The following is a 25,111-nucleotide window of genomic DNA, read 5'->3' on the forward strand; positions in this document are numbered from 1 at the left end:
AGATATTTCTGAAAAAGATGCAATACACTAAAACAGTTTTAAGCTGAGTCAAGGAGAAATCAACTTACAGTAGATCTATCGACATTCCAGTCTGTATACATATATACAAGAATGACAAATAAATTACGTTTATCTTTGTATGAAGTATTTGATATTTTTTAAAGATGGCCTACCTCCAAAGGGTCAAAAGATTCGTGAAGGTCATCAGCAAAGTCACTTGGACTTTTCTTCAGAGTCTGGTCAGCAGGCAGGGTGTTGTCGTTGTAAGACGACACAAATTTGAAGTCGCTGGTTCTGGAGCCCGTTGTCAAGTAAGTGTCATAGTTGTAGGCACTGCGTAAAGTTCCGCTGCTGTCCACGTCGGCATAATTAGGAGGCAGATAAGTGCTCGGGATGGTGACTGCACCATCAAACAAGAGTCTAGGCTTCCTCCTGCGACAGAACCTGACAGCTATGACCACCACAATGAAGGTGAGGAAGAAGGTGGACACTGACACCAGGGCCACCATCAGGTAAAAGGTCAGCTTGGAGTTCTTGTCATAAGAAACGTCCTTCAGTTCCGGCACTTCAGCCAAGTTATCGGAAATGAGTAAATACATGGAGCAGGTGGCAGAAAGAGGGGGCTGTCCGTTATCTTTCACTGTCACCATCAGGGTCTGTTTCATGCTGTCCGACTGGGAAATATCCCGCTGGGTCCTGATCTCACCACTGTGAATGTCAATGCTGAAAAGCCCCGGATCCGTGGACTTGACAATGTTATAGGAAAGCCAGGCGTTCTGTCCCGAGTCGGCATCCACCGCAATGACTTTGGACACCAGCGAGCCTCCTTGTGCAGCTTTGGGGACCAACTCGGTCATGAAGGAGTTGCCCTCTGGGGAGGGGTACAGAATCTGAGGTCGATTGTCGTTCACGTCCCACAAAAACACGCTGACGGTCACGTTGCTGCTCAGCGGAGGAGAACCGTTGTCCCGGGCCACCACCTGGACGTGGAAGCTCGTCAACTGTTCATAGTCAAAGGATCTGACAGCATGGATGTCCCCTGTGTCTCCATTGATCGAGACGTACGAGGACACAGGAGCGCCGTTAATCTCGGCGGGCAGTAGGGAATAGATGACTGTGCCATTCTGCCTCCAGTCGGGGTCTCTAGCTCTCACCGAGCACAAAGCAGACCCGGCTTTGTTGTTTTCACTCACGTATGCACTGTAAGACGGTTCCTCAAACACAGGCGAGTTATCGTTGATGTCTCCCACTGTAAGATGGACGTTCTTTGAGGTCGATAGAGGAGGGGAGCCTTCATCTGTGGCACTGACTGTAATGTTGTGATCCGATATAAGTTCCCGATCCAGCTGTCCAGTGGTCACCAGGGAATAATAGTTCTTAATAGAGGGAATTAACTTAAACGGGACATTCTCTTGGATATAGCAGCGCACTTGTCCATTCTCCTCAGAATCTCTGTCTTGTACGTTGATGATGCCCACCTCAGTACCAGGTGGTACATTCTCTGGTATTGGATTTGACAAACTTTTTATATTAATTACAGGGGCATTGTCATTTACATCAATAAGGTCAATAATTAATGTTGCATAAGAAACTAAACCAAGACCATCTTTAGCGCTTATTTGCATTTCATACGAAGACACTTTTTCATAATCTACAACGTCAACCACTCTTACTTCTCCAGTCTTTGGGTTTAAAGAAAATATATTAACATTCTCATCAGAGACATGATCAAATGCATACGTAATTTCGCTATTTAGTCCTTCGTCTCCATCATGTGCACTCACTGTGATCAGCAAAGTGTCCATAGGAGAGTTTTCAGCTAAATTGGCTTTATATACTGTCTCACTAAACACTGGTTCATTGTCGTTAGCATCTAGTACAGTGATGTGGATGTTTACAGTGCCTGATCTCTGTGGAGACCCTCCATCATATGCAGTTAGCATGAGCAAAATTTCATTTTTGTCTTCTCTGTCTAATTCCTTTTCCAAAATAATCTCGCAGTACTTTCGTCCCCCTGATTTAGTTTTGACGTTTAATTTGAAATGATCACTTTGCTGTAAAGTGTAGCTTTGAACAGAATTTTCACCAATGTCAGCATCGTGTGCTTCTCCAAGCAAAAATCGAGCACCCTTATCTGCTGATTCATGTATTTCTAATTTCAGATGGTCTTCGTTAAATTGTGGTGAATTATCATTTATATCATTAACACGAATGCCAACACGATGCAACTCCAAAGGATTTTCAAGGACAAGCTCTTGCTTTAAAACACACGACGCCTTTTTACCACAAAGCCCCTCTCTGTCGATCCTTTCCTGCACAATTAAGTCACCAGTATTGAGATTGATGCCGCAATGCTGTACGTTGCCGTCCTCCGGATCAATTCGTGCTTTCCGAGCGAAGAACTGGCCCAAATTTAGTCCTAAATCCTTTGCAATATTCCCGATAACAGATCCTCGTTTCATTTCCTCAGGAATAGAGTAGCTCACGTCGCCATTAATTGTGTGGATAGTAAAGAAAACAAGAGCCAGGCCGAGGCCGTACGTCATGCATCTGCTTTTCTCCATTACACCAGAATATGCATTAAAATAATTCCCAATGAGATGGAAGACGGGGAAAGATTGTTTTTCGTTATATCCGTAGCGTTTAACAAAGCAGTTGCGGTCAGATATGAAACCGGCAAAGCAAAATCAATTTTGCCTTGAGAGTCGACTGGTTAAAGGGTGGGGAAATTCATATTTTCCCATAGGTACATGCTGACATCTAGAGGACATGCAACAACATAACACCCTGTTGTTTTCAAGAGTAGCTGTTTACAAAATGGTGCAAAACAGATACAGAAAACTACATTTCTGAATGTCTTATAAGAATACGTAATAAAAGGACTTGGCTCTTTAAGGGGGAAAAGTAACAATAATTTAAAGAAGTCAAAACTTAAAGCACTGTCCTAGTTCTATTGATTTTTCGTCCCAACTACAACCCGGAAATTTGAAAAAAATGGACAGAGTATATGAAAAAAAGCTCGGTTGAATTCAGAACCATGGTCAGAGAGAAAGGCAGCGCATTTCCGACCAAGCTTATCGATTTTTTTGTATAACACTATAATAAATTACATTACTTTTTAAATATGTAAATTTAGTACAAGCTTTTTTTGTTACCTTATATAGTAGAGCAAAATCAGGGAATTGTCTAATGTATTTCTTTTAGGAATACATGGAATGTTTCAGTGGCGCCACGATTCAGTTGATTTGTTTCTTGTTAAAATTGTAAATTAGTTGTCAATTGCCAAAGAAATAATTGTAAAATATTAACCTATCGGATCGCAAGGAAGGCGGGGTTTAAACTTTCAAAAAAAAAAGGCTCACTTATTGAACGTGAAACAGAGGTGTTTTTGTGGGTTTAAATAAGAAGGTCACTGCAAGTTTTACTAGTGTTTACTGTTACTATGAGTACGTTTCCCTCCCAGGATGAATGTTGATTTGGTTAAGTTAAGACATAATAATGCGGCACAATTGTGAGTATACAGAATGATCGCTATCCACTCGAACTTACACAACTTGCATGCGCACCATCTCGTCTGGCAGTGAGCAAAGATGATACGATTACAAGAACAGAGTTCCCTCACAGCGTCTTAATGTTACCTGTGCCACTGTTGATTTGAATATCAACCCTTCAATCAAGCTAGGCAAAAATAGGTAACATACTTTTAAATAGTATAAGTTGCCTGTAAAACGATCACAGTGGTAAACAAACTAGAAACTCAGCTCAAGTCATCACATAAGGACAAAATAAACACACGGACATTTTACCTCAGCACACAAAGTCAGGTGAAAAATGCACCCATCTCCACAAAAGAGGAATCGATCCTGACGACCAAACCTAAATCATGCAAAATTTTCATTAATGAAAGGGAACACAAATCAAGACCATATAGAAAAAGTAGTATAGCGTTCCTGCTATTTCCCTGTACTGTTTACGAAAATACTAAACATGGTAAGACCTCAAGATGAAATTCTCTTAAAAAATAGCCTATAAAAGACCAAACAATTACATATACGCACGCACATGTACATGAAACACCCCCACGCCCAACACACACATAAATACTCAACATGTCAAACTATTAGTCCAAACAAACCCTTTACCAAAAAGAACACAATGTGACCATCTACTAGAGATTACAAAGGCATTCCAATTTGATCCATTAAAACTGAGATGGACTGAATATTCTTCCTCATCAATACACCAAAAACATAAGTTCCAAAGGAATCCTGCCAAAATGAATCCGCCAATAAACATCTATACAAAAAGTAAAAGATAATTTCGAATTCTCATACCTCAGGAGAACCTCCGGCATCTCCAAACATCTCATCGAAGTCCAAAGGACTTTTCTCCATAGTTTGATCAGCCGGCAGCGTGTTATCGTTGTAAGAGGAGACAAATTTGAAGTCACTGGTCCTGGAGCCCGTTGTCAAATAAGTGTCATAGTTGTAGGCGCTGCGTAAAGTTCCAGCGCCGTCCACGTCTGCATAATTGGGAGGCAGATATGTGCCGGGGATGGCAACAGCACCATCGAACAACAGTCTAGGCTTGTTTTTCCGACAGAACCTGACAGCCAGGACCACCACGATGAAGGTGAGGAAGAAGGTTGACACGGAAACCAGTGCCACCATCAGGTAAAAGGTCAGCTTAGAATTCTTGTCCTCGTAAGAAACATCCTTCAGTTCGGGCACCTCGGCCAAGTTATCGGAAATCAGCAAGTGCATGGAGCAGGTAGCAGAGAGAGGGGGCTCTCCGTTATCCTTTACTGTCACCACCAGGTTCTGTTTTATGCTGTCTAACTGGGAAAGGTCCCTCTTTGTCCTGATCTCGCCACTGTGGAGGCCGATACTGAAAAGTCCCGGATCTGTGGACTTGACAATGTGATAGGACAGCCAGGCATTCTGTCCCGAGTCGGCGTCCACTGCGATAACTTTGGACACCAGTGAGCCTCCGTGTGCAGCTTTGGGGACCAGCTCGGTCATGAAGGAGTTACCCTCCGGCGTGGGGTACAGAATCTGCGGCCGGTTGTCGTTTATGTCCCACACAAACACACTGATGCTCGCGTTGCTGCTCAGCGGAGGAGAACCATTGTCTCGAGCCTCAACCTGGACACGGAAACTCCTCAATTGTTCATAATCGAAGGACCTGACAGCAAGTATGGACCCTGTGTCTCCGTTGACAGACACATAGGAAGAGACTGGGTTTCCATTCACCTCGGAAGGTAGCAAGGAATAAATGACAGTCCCGTTCTGTCTCCAGTCGGGGTCTCGTGCACTCACAGAGCACAAAGTGGAGCCAGCTTTGTTGTTTTCGCTCACATATGCGCTATAGTATTGTTCCTCAAACACTGGGGGGTTGTCATTGATATCGCCCACAGTCAAGTGGACACTTTTGGAGGAGGACAGTGGAGGAGAGCCCTCATCGGTGGCGGTGATGGTGATGTTGTAATCTGACATTAATTCACGGTCCAGAAGTTCAGTTGTGACTAAAGAATAATACTTTTTAATGGAAGGAACTAACTTAAATGGGACATTCTCTTGGATGGAGCAGCGAACTTGCCCGTTTTCCTCAGAATCTCTGTCCAGCACATTAATAATGCCCACCTCAGTACCAGCTGGCACATTTTCTGCCACTGGACTAGACAGTGATTTGAGTTGTATCAAAGGAATGTTGTCATTAACATCTGCGATGTCAATTATGACTTTACAATGCGATGACAGTCCATAACCATCTTTGGCATCAACCCGCATTTCATACTTGGAATTCCCCTCAAAATCAGGCGATCCAATCACGATAATCTCGCCAGTTTTACCATTAATGGAAAACACTTTTCTTGCCTTTTCTGCAATGCGGCTAAAATCATAAGTGATTTGACCGTTAACAGCATCGTCTGCGTCCGAGGCACTCACTGTGGCAACCACAGTTCCAAGTTCAGCATTTTCGGGCAGCCTGGCTTTATAAACATCCTGGCCGAACACTGGGGCATTATCGTTTGCATCAAGCACAGTGACGCGGACGAGGGCCGTTCCAGATCTTTCAGGGATGCCTCCATCACTGGCGGTGAGCACGACACTAAAATCCTCTTCTACTTCCCGGTCCAGCTCTTTATCCAACACCAGTTCTAGATTCTTTGATCCGTCTGAGTTTTCCCTTACTGATAATACAAAATGTACATTGTTTTGTAAGGAATATTTTTTCACAGAATTTTGCCCAATGTCAGTGTCGTCTGCTTCGTTGACACGGTATCGAGTTCCCCTGACGGCCGATTCACTTATTTCCAGCTTAATTTCCTCTTTAGGGAAAACAGGGGAATTATCATTCACATCCAAAATACGAACCGTAATTCTCTGCAGTTCCAGCGGATTTTCCAACACCAGCTCGTAATTTAAAAAGCAAGACAAGCTCTCTCCACATAGCTCCTCCCTGTCGATCTTCTCCCGGACCAAAAAATTGCCCGTTTTGACGTCAATTTCGCAGTAAGGTACGTCCTCATCAACCGCATCGAGACGCACTTTACGAGAGATGAACTCTCGCACTTCCAGCTCGAGGTCCTTTGCAATATTCCCGATAATAGATCCAGGTCTCATCTCCTCAGGTATTGAAAAACTGAGCTCTGCAATGGTGGTGTCGACGCACAGAACAAAGCGGAGAAAAAATAACCAAACCAGATTATTTCTGTGGTCCATTTTTTAACTACAAAAAACAAAACAAATAATTACTATTAAAATGGTTCAAGAGATCAGATAGTCAAAACGATAACCCTTAAAAGCAGAGCCAAAAGCTCCCGTCACAAAAGATGGTCGGATTCATAAGAATTAAATGACGCCTTCCTCGAGCGAAAAAAAAGAAACAAGGGCATGCATCCCACGTTTTCATTTCTGCAAGCATATACAGACATCTAGAGTCTATTTTGAATATTGCACCCATTCAAGCACATTGTTGGCTCTGAGCTCGTTCATTTGTCCTTGGATTTTTTGTTCAATTAAAGCAGTAAAAATGGCAGCCAGCAACACGAATCAGAAACATTTGATGACGCTACTTAATTACATGTTTTTCATTTTACGTGACGCACGACTTATGGTCAAAATATTATTTTAGAGAATATTGACTTAGTGAACAAAACACAAACTCACTGACTTAATCGTAACCCTACCCTTTTTGGCGACTGGTTCAAGTGAAATAGAATAGTCATAAATAAAATTAAATACATATTATACAATGATATATAATTATATGTAATGGTTATGTTTGCTAAATTGTTGCTTCTAAATCTAAATTTGTATTTATGTTCTTTTCAAATATGTGAAAAAAATAAAATTTGCACAAATAAATATAGATCTATTTTTAAATGTCATATAAAAAAACAAGAAAAGCTTTAAATTACAATACAAATACATCACACAACTAAAAAAGGAACATTTAGTATAGAGAAAAAGATATATGTAAAGTAATTCTATACATATACTAAATAATGATATATTCTAAGGTTGTCCTACCTCGGGCGAGTCTTGCAGATGATCAAAAACCTCAGCAAAGTCACTTGGGCTTTTTTTCAGAGTCTGGTCCGCCGGAAGGGTGTTGTCATTGTATGAGACAAACTTAAAGTCACTGGTCCTTGAGCCCGTTGTCAAGTAAGCATCATAGTTGTAGGCACTGCGTAATGTTCCGGTGCCGTCCACGTTGGCATAATTGGGAGGCAGATATGCACCCGGGATGGCAACAGCACCGTCAAACAACAGTCTGGGTTTCCTTTTGCGACAGAACCTGACAGCCAGGACCACCACGATGAAGGTGAGGAAGAAGGTGGACACAGACACCAGGGCCACCACCAGGTAAGAGGTCAGCTTAGAGTTCTTGTCCTCATAAGAAATGTCCTTCAGTTCCGGCACCTCGGCCAAGTTATCAGAAATGAGTAAATACATGGAGCAGGTGGCTGAGAGAGGGGGCTGTCCATTATCTTTAACTGACACTATCAGGTTCTGTTTCATGCTGTCCGACTGGGAAATGTCCCGCTGGGTCCTGATCTCGCCGCTGTGGAGGCCGATGCTAAAAAGTCCGGGATCCGTGGACTTGATGATGTGATAGGACAGCCAGGCGTTCTGTCCCGAGTCAGCGTCTACTGCAATGACTTTGGACACCAGAGAACCTCCTTGTGCAGCTTTAGGGACCAGCTCGGTCATAAAGGAGTTGCCTTCCGATGCGGGGTACAGAATCTGAGGCTGGTTGTCATTTACGTCCCACACAAACACACTGACGCTTACATTGCTGCTCAGTGGAGGAGAACCTTTGTCTCGGGCCTCCACATGAACTCGGAAGCTCTTCAATTGCTCATAGTCAAAGGACCTGAGGGCATGGATGGCCCCCGTGTCTCCGTTGACAGAGACATATGAGGACACAGGGGCACCATTGATCTCTACGGGCAGCAGGGAATAGATGACCGTGCCGTTTTGTCTCCAGTCGGGGTCTTGAGCACTCACGGAGCACAAAGTGGATCCAGGTTTGTTATTCTCGCTTATATATGCCCTGTAGGAATTTTCCTCAAACACAGGTGGGTTGTCATTAATGTCTCCAATAATCAGGTTAACTGTTTTTGAGGAGTAAAGAGGTGGAGTGCCCTCATCAGTAGCGCTGATTGTAATGTTGTAATGTGATACTATTTCCCGGTCCAGAAGTCCAGTTGTGACTAAAGAATAATAGTTTTTAATGGATGGAACTAACTTAAAGGGGACACTTTCTTGAATTGAGCAGTGGACACGTCCATTTTTTTCAGCATCTCTGTCCTGCACATTAATGATGCCCACCTCAGTACCAGGTGACACATTTTCTGCTACTGTATTGGTCAGTGACATTACACTGATGACAGGGGCATTGTCATTTACATCAGAAACGTCTATTAAAACTTTGGAGTAGGAGGTCAAACCTAAACCATCTTTGGCTTCCACTTTAATTTCAAAAGAAACAATTTCTTCAAAATCGATTAGGCCAGTGACTGTAATCACCCCACTCGTGGGATCGATTGCAAATAAATTGTTTTCATCAGATGTGTGTCCAAAATCATATGTCACCTCTCCATTCACGCCTTCATCGGCATCTGTAGCATTAACTCGAACTACTACTGTACCTGAAGGGGAGTTTTCGGGCAGGCTCGCTTTATAAATGGGATGAGTGAACACCGGGATGTTGTCGTTAGCATCCAACACTGTGAAATGTATCACCACTGTACCCGATTTTTGTGGAGAGCCTCCATCTAAAGCTGTAAGAAATAAACTCATCTCACTTTGCTTTTCCCGGTCAAGCTCATTTTCTAAGACAAGCTCAATTTTGTTTTTGCTAGCATCAAGAATAAAATTATCATTTTTCTGCAGGACGTATCGTTGAACAGCGTTGTGGCCTATATCTGCATCATGGGCCTCCTCAATGGAAAAACGACTGCCCTTATCTGCTGACTCACGAATTTCCATTTCAATCAAATTCTTCTTAAATTTTGGCGTGTTATCATTTACATCCTGAATGTGAACATTTATACTATGAAGCTCAAGCGGATTTTCCAACACTAAATCCATTTTAATATTGCAGGATGCTTTCTTTCCGCACAGAGTCTCTCTATCAATTCTGTCGGACGTAACCAACTCCCCCGTGCTCAGTTTAATCTCACAATACTGCTTACGTGTCCCAGCAAAATTAATTTGGGCATTTCGTGTAGAAAGCGTCCTCAAATCCACTCCTAGATCTTTTGCGAGATTCCCGACAACAGACGACCGTTTCGTCTCCTCGGGAAGAGAGTAGCTCAGATCTCCTTCAACAAGGCGCAGTGGAACAAAGGAGATGAAAATGAAAATCAGAAAATGTTTTGATAGTCCAAAAGGTCCCATTTTGACACAACTGGCTCAATACAGACGCAACGAAAATATTCCTCTATGGTTGATGTCTCCCAGGCTCAAATATCGACGCAAAAATGTTATCCAGCTTTATCCACCCGTGGAACAATGCATTGTTCGGCATGAGAGAGAATAATTTGCGTTGTATTGGTCAACAGCGACCTCTAGTGTTTAATTTATGTAATAACATTGTAAAGCAGTCCCACAAATACTTTATTCATTTCATTTCTTCATGGGAAGACATTTTAACTTTATTGGTTACTTCTTAAGATGCAATGTTATTAGTCAGAATTTTACATTAATGACTGTTGTAACTCAGAGTTGGAATAATTGTTATCATAACTAGTATAACAAAAACAAAATATTTATTTAAAAAAACCCAGAGAAAACAATCCTAAAGACGACAACATAATCCAAGCACTTTTTTTTTTACAGAAAATGATACACAGAGTATCTGGAAGGTTTCATGGTCAGTAGAATCTATCAATCAATCATCCATCTATTCATTATCTGCTTCGCTTATCATCAGGATGGTCGTGGGTGTGCTGGAGCCCATCTCATCTGTCTTTGGGCAGTGGGCAGGGGACACCCTAAACTGGTTGCCAGCCAGTCGCGGGGCACACAGAGGCATTCAACCACTTGCTCATTCACATATATAATTTGGACCAGCCAATTAACCGGTTATGCATGTTTTTGAAATGTGGGAGGAAACCTGAGTGCCCGGAGAAAACCCACGCAAGCACGGGGAGAACATACAAACTCCACACAAGAAGGCTGGTACTTGGGTTTGATCCCATGACCTCATAACTGTGCTGCAGATGCAGTCACCACTCAGCGTCCGTGCTACCATCAATGAATCAGTCAATCAAAATTGTTTTTAACAATTCCAAGCAAAATCAGATATTTTTTTTATGCATATCACATCAGGTGAACAACTGCTGTACATCCATCCATTATGTGCAAAGCTTATCCTCAGTAGGGTCGCGGGGGTGCTGTAGCCCATCCCAGCTATCTTGGGCAGTGGGCAGGGGGCACCCTGAACTGGTTGCCAGACAGTTAAAGGGCACACAGAGATAGAAAACTTACTCGCTCATTAACACCTGGGGACAATTTGAACCGGCCAATTAACCTGACATGCATGTTTTGGAATGAGGGAGGAAAACGGAGTGCCCGGAGGAAACAAACACAAACATGGGGAGAACATGCAAACTCCACACATGAAGGTTCAATCTCATGACCTCATAACTGTGTACATGCATAGGCAACTCCATCTTCTGAAGATAAATGTGTTTAAAATTGATTTGAGTATGCAAAAGGGAAATATATGGATACAGGTCAAATTTGTTAGTATCTTAATTGTTGATCATATAACTATAACCCAGAACACGATTAAAACGCCCATCAACTCCACTCCAACACTTTGAGTAACACATAAATCATAATGGTTGCCAAAACTATCAAGAACAAGCATCCACATTTTCAAAGATTCAAAAATAAAAATATTTTTCATTGGAAACGTATTAAAGCATCCTTTCAGTGCCCATAGCTGATATTTCCATTATTGGCCAGGACATGGTACTTATCCCAGTTGCCTGAATCATAAAATTAAAACCATGCACACTCAAAATATCAGCAATTAAAAACACATATTCACAATCTAAAATTGGGCATGCAAATTCAATATTTGAATGATCAAACGAGATCCAAATCCAGATTTAGTCATGAAGTCTCATTAATGGTCATACATATTTCATATCACTTTATACGCTGACGAAACTGGAATCCAAAGTATAAATCACTATTTAAAATGTTTCTGGATAAACTATAAATATTTTGTTCAAACAACCATTTGATGAATTGGTTCATGAGTAAACTCCTGACATTTCCAGGTGTTTTACCAAATGTCCGCTCTACACCCAAACTATTGATGTTTAAATGTAGCTAGATTTCCAGGAATATTATTCAGGTGTAGGATTCACAAAACTATTAAGTTTCTGTTAAGGTAATGGGCCACAAGAACAAATAAAGGGAATAACTATATAGGCAACATTGCTCTAATGCCGGCCTTCAAAGAAATTATCAATATTTTCGTATAATATCCAGCTATCTCATTGAGGAAAATTGTCAATTCAATCTTTATAACCAAATCTACAAAATACAACATTCAAGATGATTAAAAGAAATTAAAGATCATACCTCTTGAGAAGTATCAAAATCTTCAAATATATCAGCAAAGTCACTTGGACTTTTCTTTAGAGTATGCTCAGACTGCAGCGTGTTGTCATTGTAAGAGGAAACAAACTTGAAGTCACTGGTTCTGGAGCCCGTTGTCAAGTAGGTGTCATAGTTGTAGGCACTACGTAAAGTTCCGGTGCCGTCCACATCAGCATAATTGGGAGGCAGATATGCACCGGGGATGGCGACAGCTCCATCAAACAAAAGTCTGGGCTTCCTTCTGCGACAGAACCTTACAGCCAGAACCACCATGATGAAGGTGAAGAAGAAGGTGGACACAGACACCAGGGCCACAATCAGGTAAGAAGTCATCTTAGAGTTCTTTTCCTCATAAGAAATGTCCTTCAGTTCCGGCACCTCGGCCAAGTTATCGGAAATGAGTAAATACATGGAGCAGGTGGCTGAGAGAGGAGGCTGTCCATTATCTTTAACCGACACTATCAGGTTCTGTTTCATGCTGTCCGACTGGGAAATGTCCCGCTGGGTCCTGATCTCGCCGCTGTGGAGGCCGATGCTGAAAAGTCCCGGATCTGTGGACTTGACTATGTGATAGGACAGCCAGGCGTTCTGTCCCGAGTCAGCGTCTATCGCGATGACTTTGGACACCAGTGAGCCTCCTTGTGCAGCTTTGGGAACTAGCTCAGTCATGAAGGAGTTACCCTCCGGCGTGGGGTACAGAATCTGAGGCTGGTTGTCGTTCATGTCCCACACATATACACTGACGCTCACGTTGCTGCTCAGCGGAGGAGAACCGTTGTCCCGGGCGACCACTTGGAGGCGGAAGCTTCTCAGCTGTTCGTAGTCGAAGGACCTGATGGCATGGATGGCCCCCGTGTCCCCGTTGACAGACACGTATGAGGACACAGGGGTGCCGTTCACTTCAGAGGGCAGTAGAGAATAAATGACAGTGCCGTTCTGTCTCCAGTCAGGGTCGTGAGCACTAACAAAGCATAAAGTTGCACCGGATTTGTTGTTTTCGCTCACGTATGTGCTGTAAGACTGTTCCTCAAACACAGGAGGGTTGTCATTGATGTCTCCCACAGTGAAGTGGACACTCTTTGAGGAAGACAGAGGAGGGATGCCTTCATCGGTGGCTCTTATTGTAACGTTGTAATCAGAGACGAGTTCACGGTCCAGAAGGCCAGTTGTGACTAAGGAATAATAATTTTTAATGGATGGAACTAACTTAAAGGGGACAATTTCTTGAATTGAGCAGTGAACACGTCCATTTTTTTCAGTATCTCTATCCTGCACGTTAATGATGCCCACCTCTGTGCCAGGTGACACATTTTCTGCTACTGGATTGGAGATTGACTTTAAATTGATCACAGGCACATTGTCATTTACATCAGTAATATCTATGACAACTTTAGCATAAGATGTAAGGCCTAAACCATCTTTAGCTTGAACTTTCATTTCAAAATTATTGTCATCCTCAAAATCTACTTCCCCTGTGAGCTTAATTGCACCACTTTTAGGGTCAATTGCGAAAATATTTTTGTCATCGTTCAATACATTGCCAAAATTGTATGTCACCTCTCCATTTACGCCTTCATCAGCATCGGTAGCAGTCACATGGATGACAATTGTATTTAGAGGAGAGTTTTCGAGCAAGCTGGCTGTATAAACGGCTTTCGTGAAAACTGGGGCGTTATCATTAGCATCCAAAACTGTGACGTGGATGACGACTGTGCCTGATTTTTGTGGAGATCCGCCATCTAGAGCTGTGAGGAGTAAATTGATCTCACTTTGCTTTTCTCTATCAAGCTCATTTTCTAAGACAAGCTCAACATTGTTGTTGTCCGTAGTGAGAATAAAATTATAATTCTTTTGCAGGATATATCTTTGCACAGCATTTTGACTTATATCTGCATCATGGGCTTCCTCGATGGAAAATCGACTGCCCTTCCCTGCAGACTCTCCTATTTCCATTTCAATTATTTTTTCACGAAATTTAGGCGCATTATCATTGACATCTTGAATATGAAAACTCACACGTTGAAGCTCCAAAGGATTCTCCAAAACCAGATCGACTTTTAAGACGCACGAGGGTTTTGTACCACATATGCTTTCTCTGTCAATCCTCTCTGATGTGATCAAATCTCCCGTGCTCAGATTGATCCTACAAAAACGTCTCCTTTCTTCCTCATAGTCAAATCGAGGCTTTCGGATTGAAAGCTTGACCAGATCCACTCCGAGATCTTTTGCTATATTCCCAATAACATATCCTTGTTTTACCTCCTCGGGAATAGAATAACTTAGATCTGCATAAACAAACGGCATCGTTACGACGATGGAAACAGAGCAGAGGACTTGGACCGGCCTGGGAAATCCTTTGTCTGCCATCTTGACGTCAAAAACCTCCAATTTGGAGAAAAAAATGCACTGGAATTCCTGGGGATGATCAAACCCAAATATATGAATAATTTCCAACAAAAGCGATTTAAAAGTTGAATTGAAAACCTTTTTGACCGACTGCAAACATCTGCGGAGGAATATGACCGCAGAAATGGGTGGAGTGGCGGCGTGCCTCGATGCTCTACGGTTTGCAAGCCGAGAGCGACATCGTCAGTCCATTATTTAGTCTTACACTGCAGGGAAATAACTCATCCTATTATTGCGCTTTAATTTCCTAACATTATATAACAAATCAAATAAAAAAGTGAGCATTTTTTATGATGTGCATCAATTACAAGGCTTTTTTTTTTAAATGTTCCAGCCATCACCAAGGACGCGCGCAATTAAATACAACTGGGTCAAAATAGCTTTTTAAACTATTTCAATTAACATAATGTGTAATTGGGAAAAAGGGATAAGCTTAACCATTTTAGATGAATCATATCTTAACATTAGTGAATAATTTGGAGGCCATAATTTTGATTTGAATGTATTGTAATTGTTGTGTTTGTTTTAATAGCAATTGACCTGAAGTAAGTACTACAACTCGAGCACGCGCAAGTTGTGCGCGCGTGTGCGTATTACATTTAATCGCTGCTAACTGTGCATTACTGATATTTGACACAGAACTGTTTAAAAATATTTAAAAAAAATATTTTTTAGTATCACCATGATTATTGCCAAAACAGCTTTGTGCGTAAATGTTATTACTGTCTAAAAGTTACAAAAATCAAAAGCAATGCATTTCATACAAATAATGAATAAATTCAACTTTATCGTTTCATTTTTGAAGGAATTTATACTTTGCAGACTGTATGTATGTTTTTTTATATATTATATGTGTATCCGAACTCCAGAAGTCACGAGGAGTACTTGTCATTAGCAAAATAGATATCTCCCACATATATTTTTTTCTGCGTGTAAAAAAAAAAAACAGTTCGAACTTTGTAATAAATTATTAATTTTGAAAAACATGAAATTATAAATATTTAGGGGATTTATACAGAAAACTAAAAGTGACTTGCAGTCATAAGTAGGAATTATTTGAATGAATGAAAACTTTATTTCGAACATAAAAATAAAAACAGGACAAAAACAATGAGTCATCAACAGAATAATGTCACATAACATGTTCGAAAAGGGGTAGTCAGAAGCAGATGCTTATTTTTCCTTCTCCTTTATCTTCCTTATTAAATACATTTTTATAGATAGCTCCTCTTGTGTCCAATACAACAAAATCTCATGGATATACTTATTACATGGGTCAGATATCAATAATTATAATAGTTACAATAATTACATATTTTATACACTAATCTTTGCAATACCATCCCTCAACGTCATAATGCGCATAATGTCACTGCGGCACCAGTGATAATAACAATAAAAATAAACACAATACTTATAATAACAGTTCTGATATAATAATAGTAGCAACAATAACAACAAGTTAACCATAGTTTGAAATGCAGTATTTCCAATTTTCTTCACCCCCGTATTTCGCCAGTAATGCTTTTTTTGTATTTAAATTTGAACACATGGATAGTTGGACATTGTTTGATCTCATTTTGCAAATTATTCCAAAGTCTGACTCCACACACAGACACACACATACTTTTCCTGGTGGTCCTCACCTTTGGGATTTTGAATTGACCACAGCCCCTCAAGTTATAATTTCCCTCTTTCGGAGTGAATACATTTTATATGTTTTTGTTTTATTATTTGTCTACATTTGAAAGAGCACAAAACCCACCTGGACAAAAAAAGGTTTCCCATGTGGGAATTTGAATTTGTTGTTGCTCAAAAACAAACAAAACAAAACAAAAAAAGGTTTGGATGTGTATCTTCTGTGTCTGGTCATGTAGCAGACAGCGTGTTGTCATTGTACGATAAAATAAACTTAAAGTCGCTGGTTGTAGAACCCGTTGTCAAGTATAGACATCGTAGTTGTAGGCGCCAGACACACTATCATGTTAATGGTGGACTGTACGATGTAATATAAAGGTGTCAGCCTCGCATCTGTTAACATGAATTAGATAGATGTCTAAATAGATAGATAGACGGCTAGATAGATAGACAGACCGCTAGACAGATAGACAGATTGATAACTTTATTCATCCACGTAGCGAAATGCATACTTCCAGCAGTATCCTTGTGTTAAAAATAAAACAATAATAAAGGAAAAGGAATATAAAACATAAATAACTGAACATAGAAGAAATCAAGTCAAATCAAATCAAGTCACGTGTAGAAACTTTTACGTGGGTATGACAAGTGAAATTCTTATCATGTATTTTCCCATCAAGATCACAAATTAAATCGTTTGGCTGCACCACGCTGCCTTAAGCACCACGGACAGTGCCAGTTTGATTTACCTTCCCTGAACGCACAAAGAGAGGAAAACTGCTAACAACTAACACAAATAATACATAAACCATATAAATCCCAGGTAAATTAATCTGTGTCTAAGAAACACCAATGCCATAAAGTATAAATATATATTAAGGTTGGGTTAAAAAAAAGTTGATTGAAACAAAAACAATTATCTAATATCCAATTATCACAGCAATTTTAATTCTACATTCAAACTTTGAATGATCAGCTAGAAAACAGACCAAACTTCACTTTTTGTTGATTGAAGGGCAGCATAAAGATAGTAAATAGAAATACATGTAAACCATTTCAAAACAAGAGTATGACACAAAATCATAACTGTGGCTACTGTATATAGCAAATTCACCTGTTTTATCTGTTAACAAAATTGATCAAAATGCATTATTTCCTTTAAGACATGAAAAATCATTCACTCCTTCCATCGATGACTGGTATCTTGCTTTCATGGTGTGAATAACTTAAAAGGCAATAGTGAATAGTACTTCATCTGTCTTTTCAGAAGAGTGTACGAAGAGAAACAAGAGAAAACTCTTTTAAATATTCCATTAAAATTAACTCCAAAAGTGAAGCTTTTGGACGAGAGTTGAAGTTTGTAATCAACAATATTAAAACACATTTTGGACAAATATGGAATATACCAACCAATAATTGGAAAGGAGAGAAAAAAGGAAAATGAATATTCCTACCTCATCAGTTGCATCAAAATCTTCAAAAGGATCAGCAAAGTCACTTTGGGTTTTCCTCAGAGTCTGGTCAGCTGGCAGCGTGTTGTCATTGTAAGAAGACACAAACTTAAAGTCACTGGTTCTGGAGCCCGTTGTTAAGTAAGCGTCATAGTTGTAGGCGCTGCGTAAAGTTCCGGTGCTGTCCACGTCGGCATAATTAGGGGGCATATATGCGCCAGGGATGGCAACTGCGCCGTCAAACAAGAGTCTGGGCTTCCTCTTGCGACAGAACCTGACAGCCAGGACCACCACGATGAAGGTGAGGAAAAAGGTGGACACAGACACCAGGGCTACCATTAAGTAAGAGGTCAGCTTGGAGTTCTGGTCCTCGTAGGAAAAGTCCTTAAGTTCCGGCACCTCGGCCAAGTTATCGGAAATGAGTAAATACATGGAGCAGGTGGCAGAGAGTGGGGGCTCTCCATTATCTTTCACCACCACCACCAGGTTCTGTTTCATGCTGTCTGACTGGGAAAGGTCCCGCTGGGTCCTGATCTCGCCGCTGTGGAGGCCGATGCTGAAAAGTCCTGGATCTGTGGATTTGACCAAGTTATAGGACAACCAGGCGTTCTGTCCAGAGTCTGCATCCACTGCGATGACTTTGGACACCAAGGAGCCACCATGTGCAGCTTTTGGGACCAGCTCGGTCATGAAAGAGTTGCCCTCTGGGGTGGGGTACAGAATTTGAGGCCGGTTGTCGTTCATGTCCCACACAAACACGTTGACGCTTACATTACTACTCCGCGGAGGAGAACCATTGTCACGGGCCACCACCTGGACTCGGAAGCTCCTTAACTGTTCGTAATCAAAAGACCTGACAGCGTGGATGGCCCCAGTGTCTCCATTGACTGAGACGTAGGAGGACACCGGCGCGCCATTAACCTCAGAGGGCAAGAGGGAATAAATGACAGTGCCGTTCTGTCTCCAGTCGGGGTCTCGAGCGCTTACTGAGCACAAAGCGGAGCCGGCCTTGTTATTTTCCATCACGTATGCGCTGTAGGATTGTTCCTCAAATATAGGGGGGTTGTCATTGATGTCCCCTACAGTCAATTGGACACTCTTTGAAGAGGACAGCGGAGGCAAGCCCTCGTCGGTGGCACTGATTGTAATATTGTAATCTGAGACAAGTTCACGGTCCAAAGGTCGAGTTGTGACTAATGAATAATAATTTTTAATGGAAGGAACTAATTTAAATGGGACATTTTCTCGAATAGTGCAAATTACTTGTCCATTATTTTCAGAGTCTTCGTCCTGCACATTAATAATTCCCACCTCTGTGCCAGTTGGCACGTTCTCCGGTATTGGATTAGAGAATGATTTTAAATTGATTACAGGGGCATTGTCATTTATATCAATAATATCTATTATTGCTTTAGCATATGAAGTCAACCCTAAACCATCTTTAGCTTGTACACCTATTTCAAAAGAAACACCTGCTTCAAAATCAACCAAACCAGCTGTTTTAATTACACCTGTTAGTGGATCGATCGAAAATAATGTAACGTCGTCATCGGATACATCTCCAAAGTCATAAGTCACATCACCATTTATGCCTTCATCAGCATCAGTTGCACTAACATGAATCACAGTTGTATCGAGAGGAGAGTTTTCAGGCAGGCTGGCTTTATAAACGGCCTTGCTGAAAACTGGGGCGTTGTCATTAGCATCCAGCACAGTAACATGGATGACGACTGTGCCTGATTTCTGTGGAGATCCGCCATCTAAAGCCGTGAGAAGCAAATTCATTGCACTTTGCTTTTCACGGTCCAATTTATTTTCCAAAACAAGCTCCACTATGTTGTTGTCAACAGCAAGAATAAAGTTCTCATTTCTTTGCAAAATATATCTTTCCACAGCGTTATGTCCTATATCTGCATCGTGAGCCTTTTCAATGGGAAAACGACTCCCCTTTTCTGCCGACTCTCTAATTTCCATTTCAATTAAATTATTTTTAAATTTCGGTGCATTGTCATTTACGTCTTGAATGTGAAGACTCATGCGATGAAGTTCAAGTGGATTTTCCAACACCAGATCCATTTTAATAACACAAAATGGTTTCTTCCCACAGATGCTTTCTCTGTCAATCCTATCGGCCGTGATCAAGTCCCCCGTGCTCAGATTAACTTCACAATATTGCTTACGTGTCCCTTCAGCGTCAATGCGGGCGTTTCGACCAGATAATGTTCTCCGATCCACACCGAGATCTTTTGCAATGTTTCCAACCACATACGAGCGTTTCATCTCCTCTGGAAGAGTATAGCTCAGATCGCCGTCAACAACGCAAATCTGAGTAACGACCACAAAAAAACCTAGTAGACACAGAATAGCGTAATCCTCAACTGCCATGATGAGGAAAAAAAATAATCCAAAGGATTTTCAGCCTTAAATCCAGGTATCAAACTCCGATTCTCAAAAAATTATAATTGTACGCTGGTCCCAAAATATTCCCAACGCTCAAACCAGGGGCAAAAAGACAAAGCAACCGTGTGCAGAAAAGGGACAGACTGAGTGTATGTCTGCGTTTTCAAGCCGACAGCGACGCCAAGAGTCAATTTCAAGCAACATCACTTAATGATAAATATAGGACAACCTGGCTTCTCCATGACATTATAAGATTTTAGTTCATAATTTTGTTAAGAGTACAGTACAAAAAAATAAAACTAGTAAATGAGTATGGAAAATGTTTTTTACCCCAGTATATATTTGCTCTATATATTTTAGTTTTGAAGATACAAATCTGTTATGTGTTTATGGATGACTACGATATGTATTCCACTTCGTCAGATACTAATATCCACTTGTGTGTGATCAAAATGTGTCCAAAATGTTACATATATGACTACCTGCTGTTTTCAAATAAAAATAATAAACTTCTCATTTAATAGTAACGTATCAATACCATTTATTTTTTAAATCATGTGGAAAAAAACAGGCGGCACGGCGGATGAGTGTTTAGTGCGTCCGCCATGCAGTTCTGAGGTCAGGGGATCAAATCCAGCTACCAGCCTTCCTGTGCGGGCTTTGCATGTTCTCCACGTGCCTGCGCGGGTTTTCTCCCACATCCCAAAAACATGCATGTCAGGTTGATTGACCGGACCAAATTGTCCCTAAAGGTGTGAATGAGCGAGTGTCACTCTGAGCCCTGCTGGGATGGGCTCCAGCACCCCCGTGACCCTACTGAGGATAAGCGGTGCAGATAATAGATGGATGGGGAAAAACATGTATTTATATGCTCCTCTTTCAGTCATTTGAAACGAAGCTTTCAGCACAATGAACATATACGTGACTATTGCAAAGAACAGAGCTTTCACCCACACAGGATTTCATTTAAAAAAAGGAAATGGAAAATCACTTGAATAATGAGCCATGGTAATACATCCACTAAAATATTATTTTTTTCATATGCACAATAAGGTCCAATGCAACGTGCAAAAAAAATAACTAGAGGAAAAAGGGCAGGATAAAACAAGAAGAAAATACAGCTCCAGATTTCAGGAAAAAAAGTGAATGGAGTGAATTAAACAAAAAATAACTTCCTCACCTCTACAGTTGAGACAAGATCTTCAAAAGGATCTGCAAAATCACTAGGGCTTTTCCGCATGGTTTGGTCAGCGGGCAGTGTGTTGTCGTTGTAAGAGGAAACAAATTTGAAGTCACTGGTCCTGGAGCCCGTTGTCAAGTAGGTATCATAGTTGTAGGCGCTGCGTAAAGTTCCGGTTCCGTCCACATCGCCGTAATTGGGAGGCAAATATGCGCCAGGGATGGCAACGGCACCATCAAACAAGAGTCTGGGCTTCCTGCTATGACAGAACCTGACAGCCAGTACCACCACGATGAAGATGAAGAAGAAGGTGGACACAGACACCAGGGCCACCATCAGGTAGGAGGTCAGCTTAGAGTTCTTGTCCTCATAGGAAATGTCCTTCAGTTCCGGCACTTCGGCCAAGTTATCGGAAATGAGTAAATACATGGAGCAGGTGGCTGAGAGAGGGGGCTGTCCATTATCTTTAACTGACACTATCAGGTTCTGTTTCATGCTGTCCGACTGGGAAAGGTCCCGCTGGGTCCTGATCTCACCGCTGTGGAGGCCGATGCTGAAAAGTCCCACATCCGTGCACTTGATGATTTGATATGATAGCCAGGCATTCTGTCCCGAGTCGGCATCCACTGCGATGACTTTGGACACTAGTGAGCCTCCGTGTGCAGATTTGGGAACTAGCTCAGTCATAAAGGAGTTGCCCTCCGGCGTGGGGTACAGAATCTGAGGGCGGTTGTCGTTAACATCCCACACAAACACGGTGACGCTCACGTTGCTGCTCAGCGGAGGAGAACCATTATCTCGGGCCACCACCAGGACGGTGAAACTTTTCAAATGTTCATAATCGAAGGAACTGGCAGCATGGATGGCCCCTGTTTCTCCGTTAACAGAGACATACGAAGACACCGGTGCACCATTTACTTCAGAGGGCAGTAGGGAGTAAACTACAGTGCCGTTCTGTCTCCAGTCAGGGTCTTGAGCTCTCACAGAGCACAAAGTGGCATCGACTTTGTTGTTTTCACTTACATATGCGCTGTAGGACTGTTCCTCAAACACGGGTGGGTTGTCATTGATGTCTCCCACAATCAAGTGAACAGTTTTTGAGGAAGACATAGGCGGGGAACCTTTGTCAGTGGCTCTGATTGTAATGTTGTAATCTGACACAAACTCGCGGTCAAGTTCTTCCGTGGTAACAAGAGAATAATAATTTTTAATGGAAGGAACTAACATAAACGGGACATTTTCTTGAATGGAGCAGTGTACTTGTCCGTTTTTTTCAGAATCTCTATCCTGAACATTAATGAGCCCCACCTCAGTACCAGGTATTACGTTTTCCGCTACGGGATTGGACAGCGACTTTAAATTGATCACAGGGGCATTGTCATTAACATCAGTAATTTCTATAATCACTTTGGCATATGATGTCAGGCTTAAACCATCCTTAGCTTCCACTCTAATTTCGTATGAGGCTTTGTGTTCAAAATCAGTCAAACCTGTTACTTTAATTTCACCAGTGGCTTGATCAATAGCAAATAAATTAGCTTTATTGCCAGAAGTATGACCAAAATCATAAGTCACCTTGCCATTAACGCCCTCGTCTGCGTCATTGGCACTAACACGAATTACTATTGTATCTCGAGGTGAGTTTTCAGGCAAACTGGTTTTATAAACAGCCTTGGTGAAAATTGGGGCGTTGTCGTTAGCATCCAGAACTGTGATGTGGATGACGACTGTGCCTGATTTCTGAGGAGAGCCACCATCTAAAGCTGTGAGAAGCAGATTCATATCACTTTGCTTCTCCCGGTCCAATTTATTTTCTAAAACAAGCTCAACCTTATTGTTGTCGACAGCGAGAATAAAATTGCCATTCCTTTGTAAATTATATTTTTGAACAGTGTTTTGACCTATATCTGCATCATGCGCCTCCTCAATAGAAAAACGGCTGCCCCTTTCAGCCGATTCCCCTATTTCCATTTCAATCAAGTTCTTCTTGAAATGCGGCGAATTATCATTAACATCTTGAATATGAAGACTCACGGGATGCAGCTCGAGTGGATTTTCCAAAACCAGATCGACTTTAACCACGCACAAAGGTTTTTTGTCACAAAGGATTTCTCTGTCGATTCTCTCCGCCAGGACCATGTCCCCCGTGCTCAGATTTAAATCACAATATTTTCTGCCGTTGTCGTCGAAATCAATCCGAGCTTTTCGTGAAGACAAAGTCCTCAGGTCCAATCCGAGATCTTTGGCCACGTTTCCAACAACAGACGCGGGCTGCGTCTCCTCCGGAAAAGAATAGCTCAGATCTCCGTGCGCAGGCCGCATCGTCACCAGCAAAACAGAGATCCAGACTATTTGGCGCAGCGAGGAAATGCCTTTGTGTACCATGCTTGTCAAAAACACGGATACGCGTTTTAAAAATGTAATATTTCTAATTAAATATACTGAAGGTCAAAAATTAGAAAAGAAATAAATCCACGATGATTTTTTTTACTCACGAGTCGGACACTGAAGCGACGCAGAATAGAAGACTGTTTGGAAAGGGAGCACGATGGGTGGAAATTTGTCCAATTCATGAGCACACAGCGGCACCACGAGCTCTTTTTGCGCTTTACATTTACATCAAATAAGAAATGATATATGCCCTGAACATAATTACAAAAGTTAAATTAGGTGATGACCGATTAAATAGATACTTTATTCATCCCCGAAGGGAAATTCACATTTCCAGCAGCATCCCTGAGCTGAGAACAGTACAATAATATTTAAGATCGATCATCAAAATATAACAGGGCTAACGCAGAATGTCTGACTAAAATTAAATTGCAAAATTAAGACAATGCAACGTAGAAAAAAAGTCACTGACATTTTATTCAACATTGAGAAATTTAAATATGGCTAAGATAGACGTTCCTAAAATTGGTATGACTTTGAAAAGATTTTAATTTCCGTCGAATTTTGACCCCAAAAATAATGAATATTCATTACAACAACAAAAAAGCACAAATATACAAGATCACGGACTCTATACTTATATAAAAGAAACCTAAAACAATCATGTTTTTAAGCTGGCGATTATCTTTGCAACATTTTCATTTCAGTACATTTAAAACGTTTTGTCTCGGCATTTATAAATAAAAAAAACTACAAGCATAAAATAACAATTGAAGTATGGTACGTGAAAATGTATATATTTTATTGGTTACTCTGTGTTAAGTAAAACATAAGAGGAAGAAGTTGTGACAGTCCTATACTAGGCACTGCATGATTATATAAATGTAATAAAAAGTATTTTATACTTCAACTACAATAACTAGACAATATGTAATGTAATGATACAACAATAACAACCATATTAATAACATAATGTGGCACAAGTACATATAAAATGCAATACTGTTACAAATAAAAACAGAATTAATAATAATAATAATAATAATGCATTTTCCTTATCCAAGACTTCAAAATGTCCTTCAATGTGATTTTTATAGCGTGACGCAGTTATACTTTTTTTTAAGAATTTCTTGTCATCGTTTACAACATAGTGTCACTGTTTAAAAGGCAATTGGACGTGTCACTCCATTGACTCTGGGATAAATAAAGACGAAACAAAGATTAAAATAATAATAATACAGTCGTGGGATATTTAAGTAATATTTAAAGAGTGGTGTTTATTGACGATCCTTATTTGTATGAAAATTATAAAATAATGTAAGGGCGGCAGTAGCTCAGGATGTAGAGCGCTCATCTTGGGAGATAGCAGTTCGAATCCCGGCTCCTCCGTGTTACATGTCGAAGTGTCCTTGTGTCCTTGAACCCCTAATTCCCCCAATAAGCAGGTTGGCGCCTTGCATGGCTGCACAGCCGCTATTGGTGTGAGTGTGTGTGAATGGGTAAATATGAAGCAC

General features: G+C 41.1%; 1 protein-coding gene across 7 annotated transcripts in view; it reads right to left on the bottom strand.

Annotated features, from left to right (window-relative positions):
- The window catches only part of LOC148360213 (protocadherin gamma-A4-like), a 275,781-nt gene extending 252,061 nt beyond the window's left edge, over positions 1 to 23,720 (bottom strand). Inside the window, exon 1 of one of the 7 annotated variants that reach the window (XM_088343703.1) lies at positions 21,207 to 23,720. In XM_088343703.1, coding sequence (XP_088199829.1) covers positions 21,207 to 23,591 — 2,385 coding nt within the window. In that variant the 5' untranslated portion in view covers positions 23,592 to 23,720. Of the gene's footprint in view, positions 1 to 173; positions 2,667 to 4,334; positions 6,842 to 7,535; positions 10,005 to 12,113; positions 14,619 to 17,629; positions 20,118 to 21,206 lie in introns of those variants that run through there. The other 6 variants (XM_088343709.1, XM_088343704.1, XM_088343714.1 and 3 more) reach the window with 6 other exon arrangements.
- Positions 23,721 to 25,111: the final 1,391 nt, after the last annotated feature.

Source organism: Urocampus carinirostris, chromosome 9 (assembly GCF_059441175.1).
Source record: "Urocampus carinirostris isolate Australia breed hairy pipefish chromosome 9, RoL_Ucar_1.0, whole genome shotgun sequence".
NCBI classification, from domain to species: Eukaryota; Metazoa; Chordata; class Actinopteri; order Syngnathiformes; family Syngnathidae; genus Urocampus; species Urocampus carinirostris.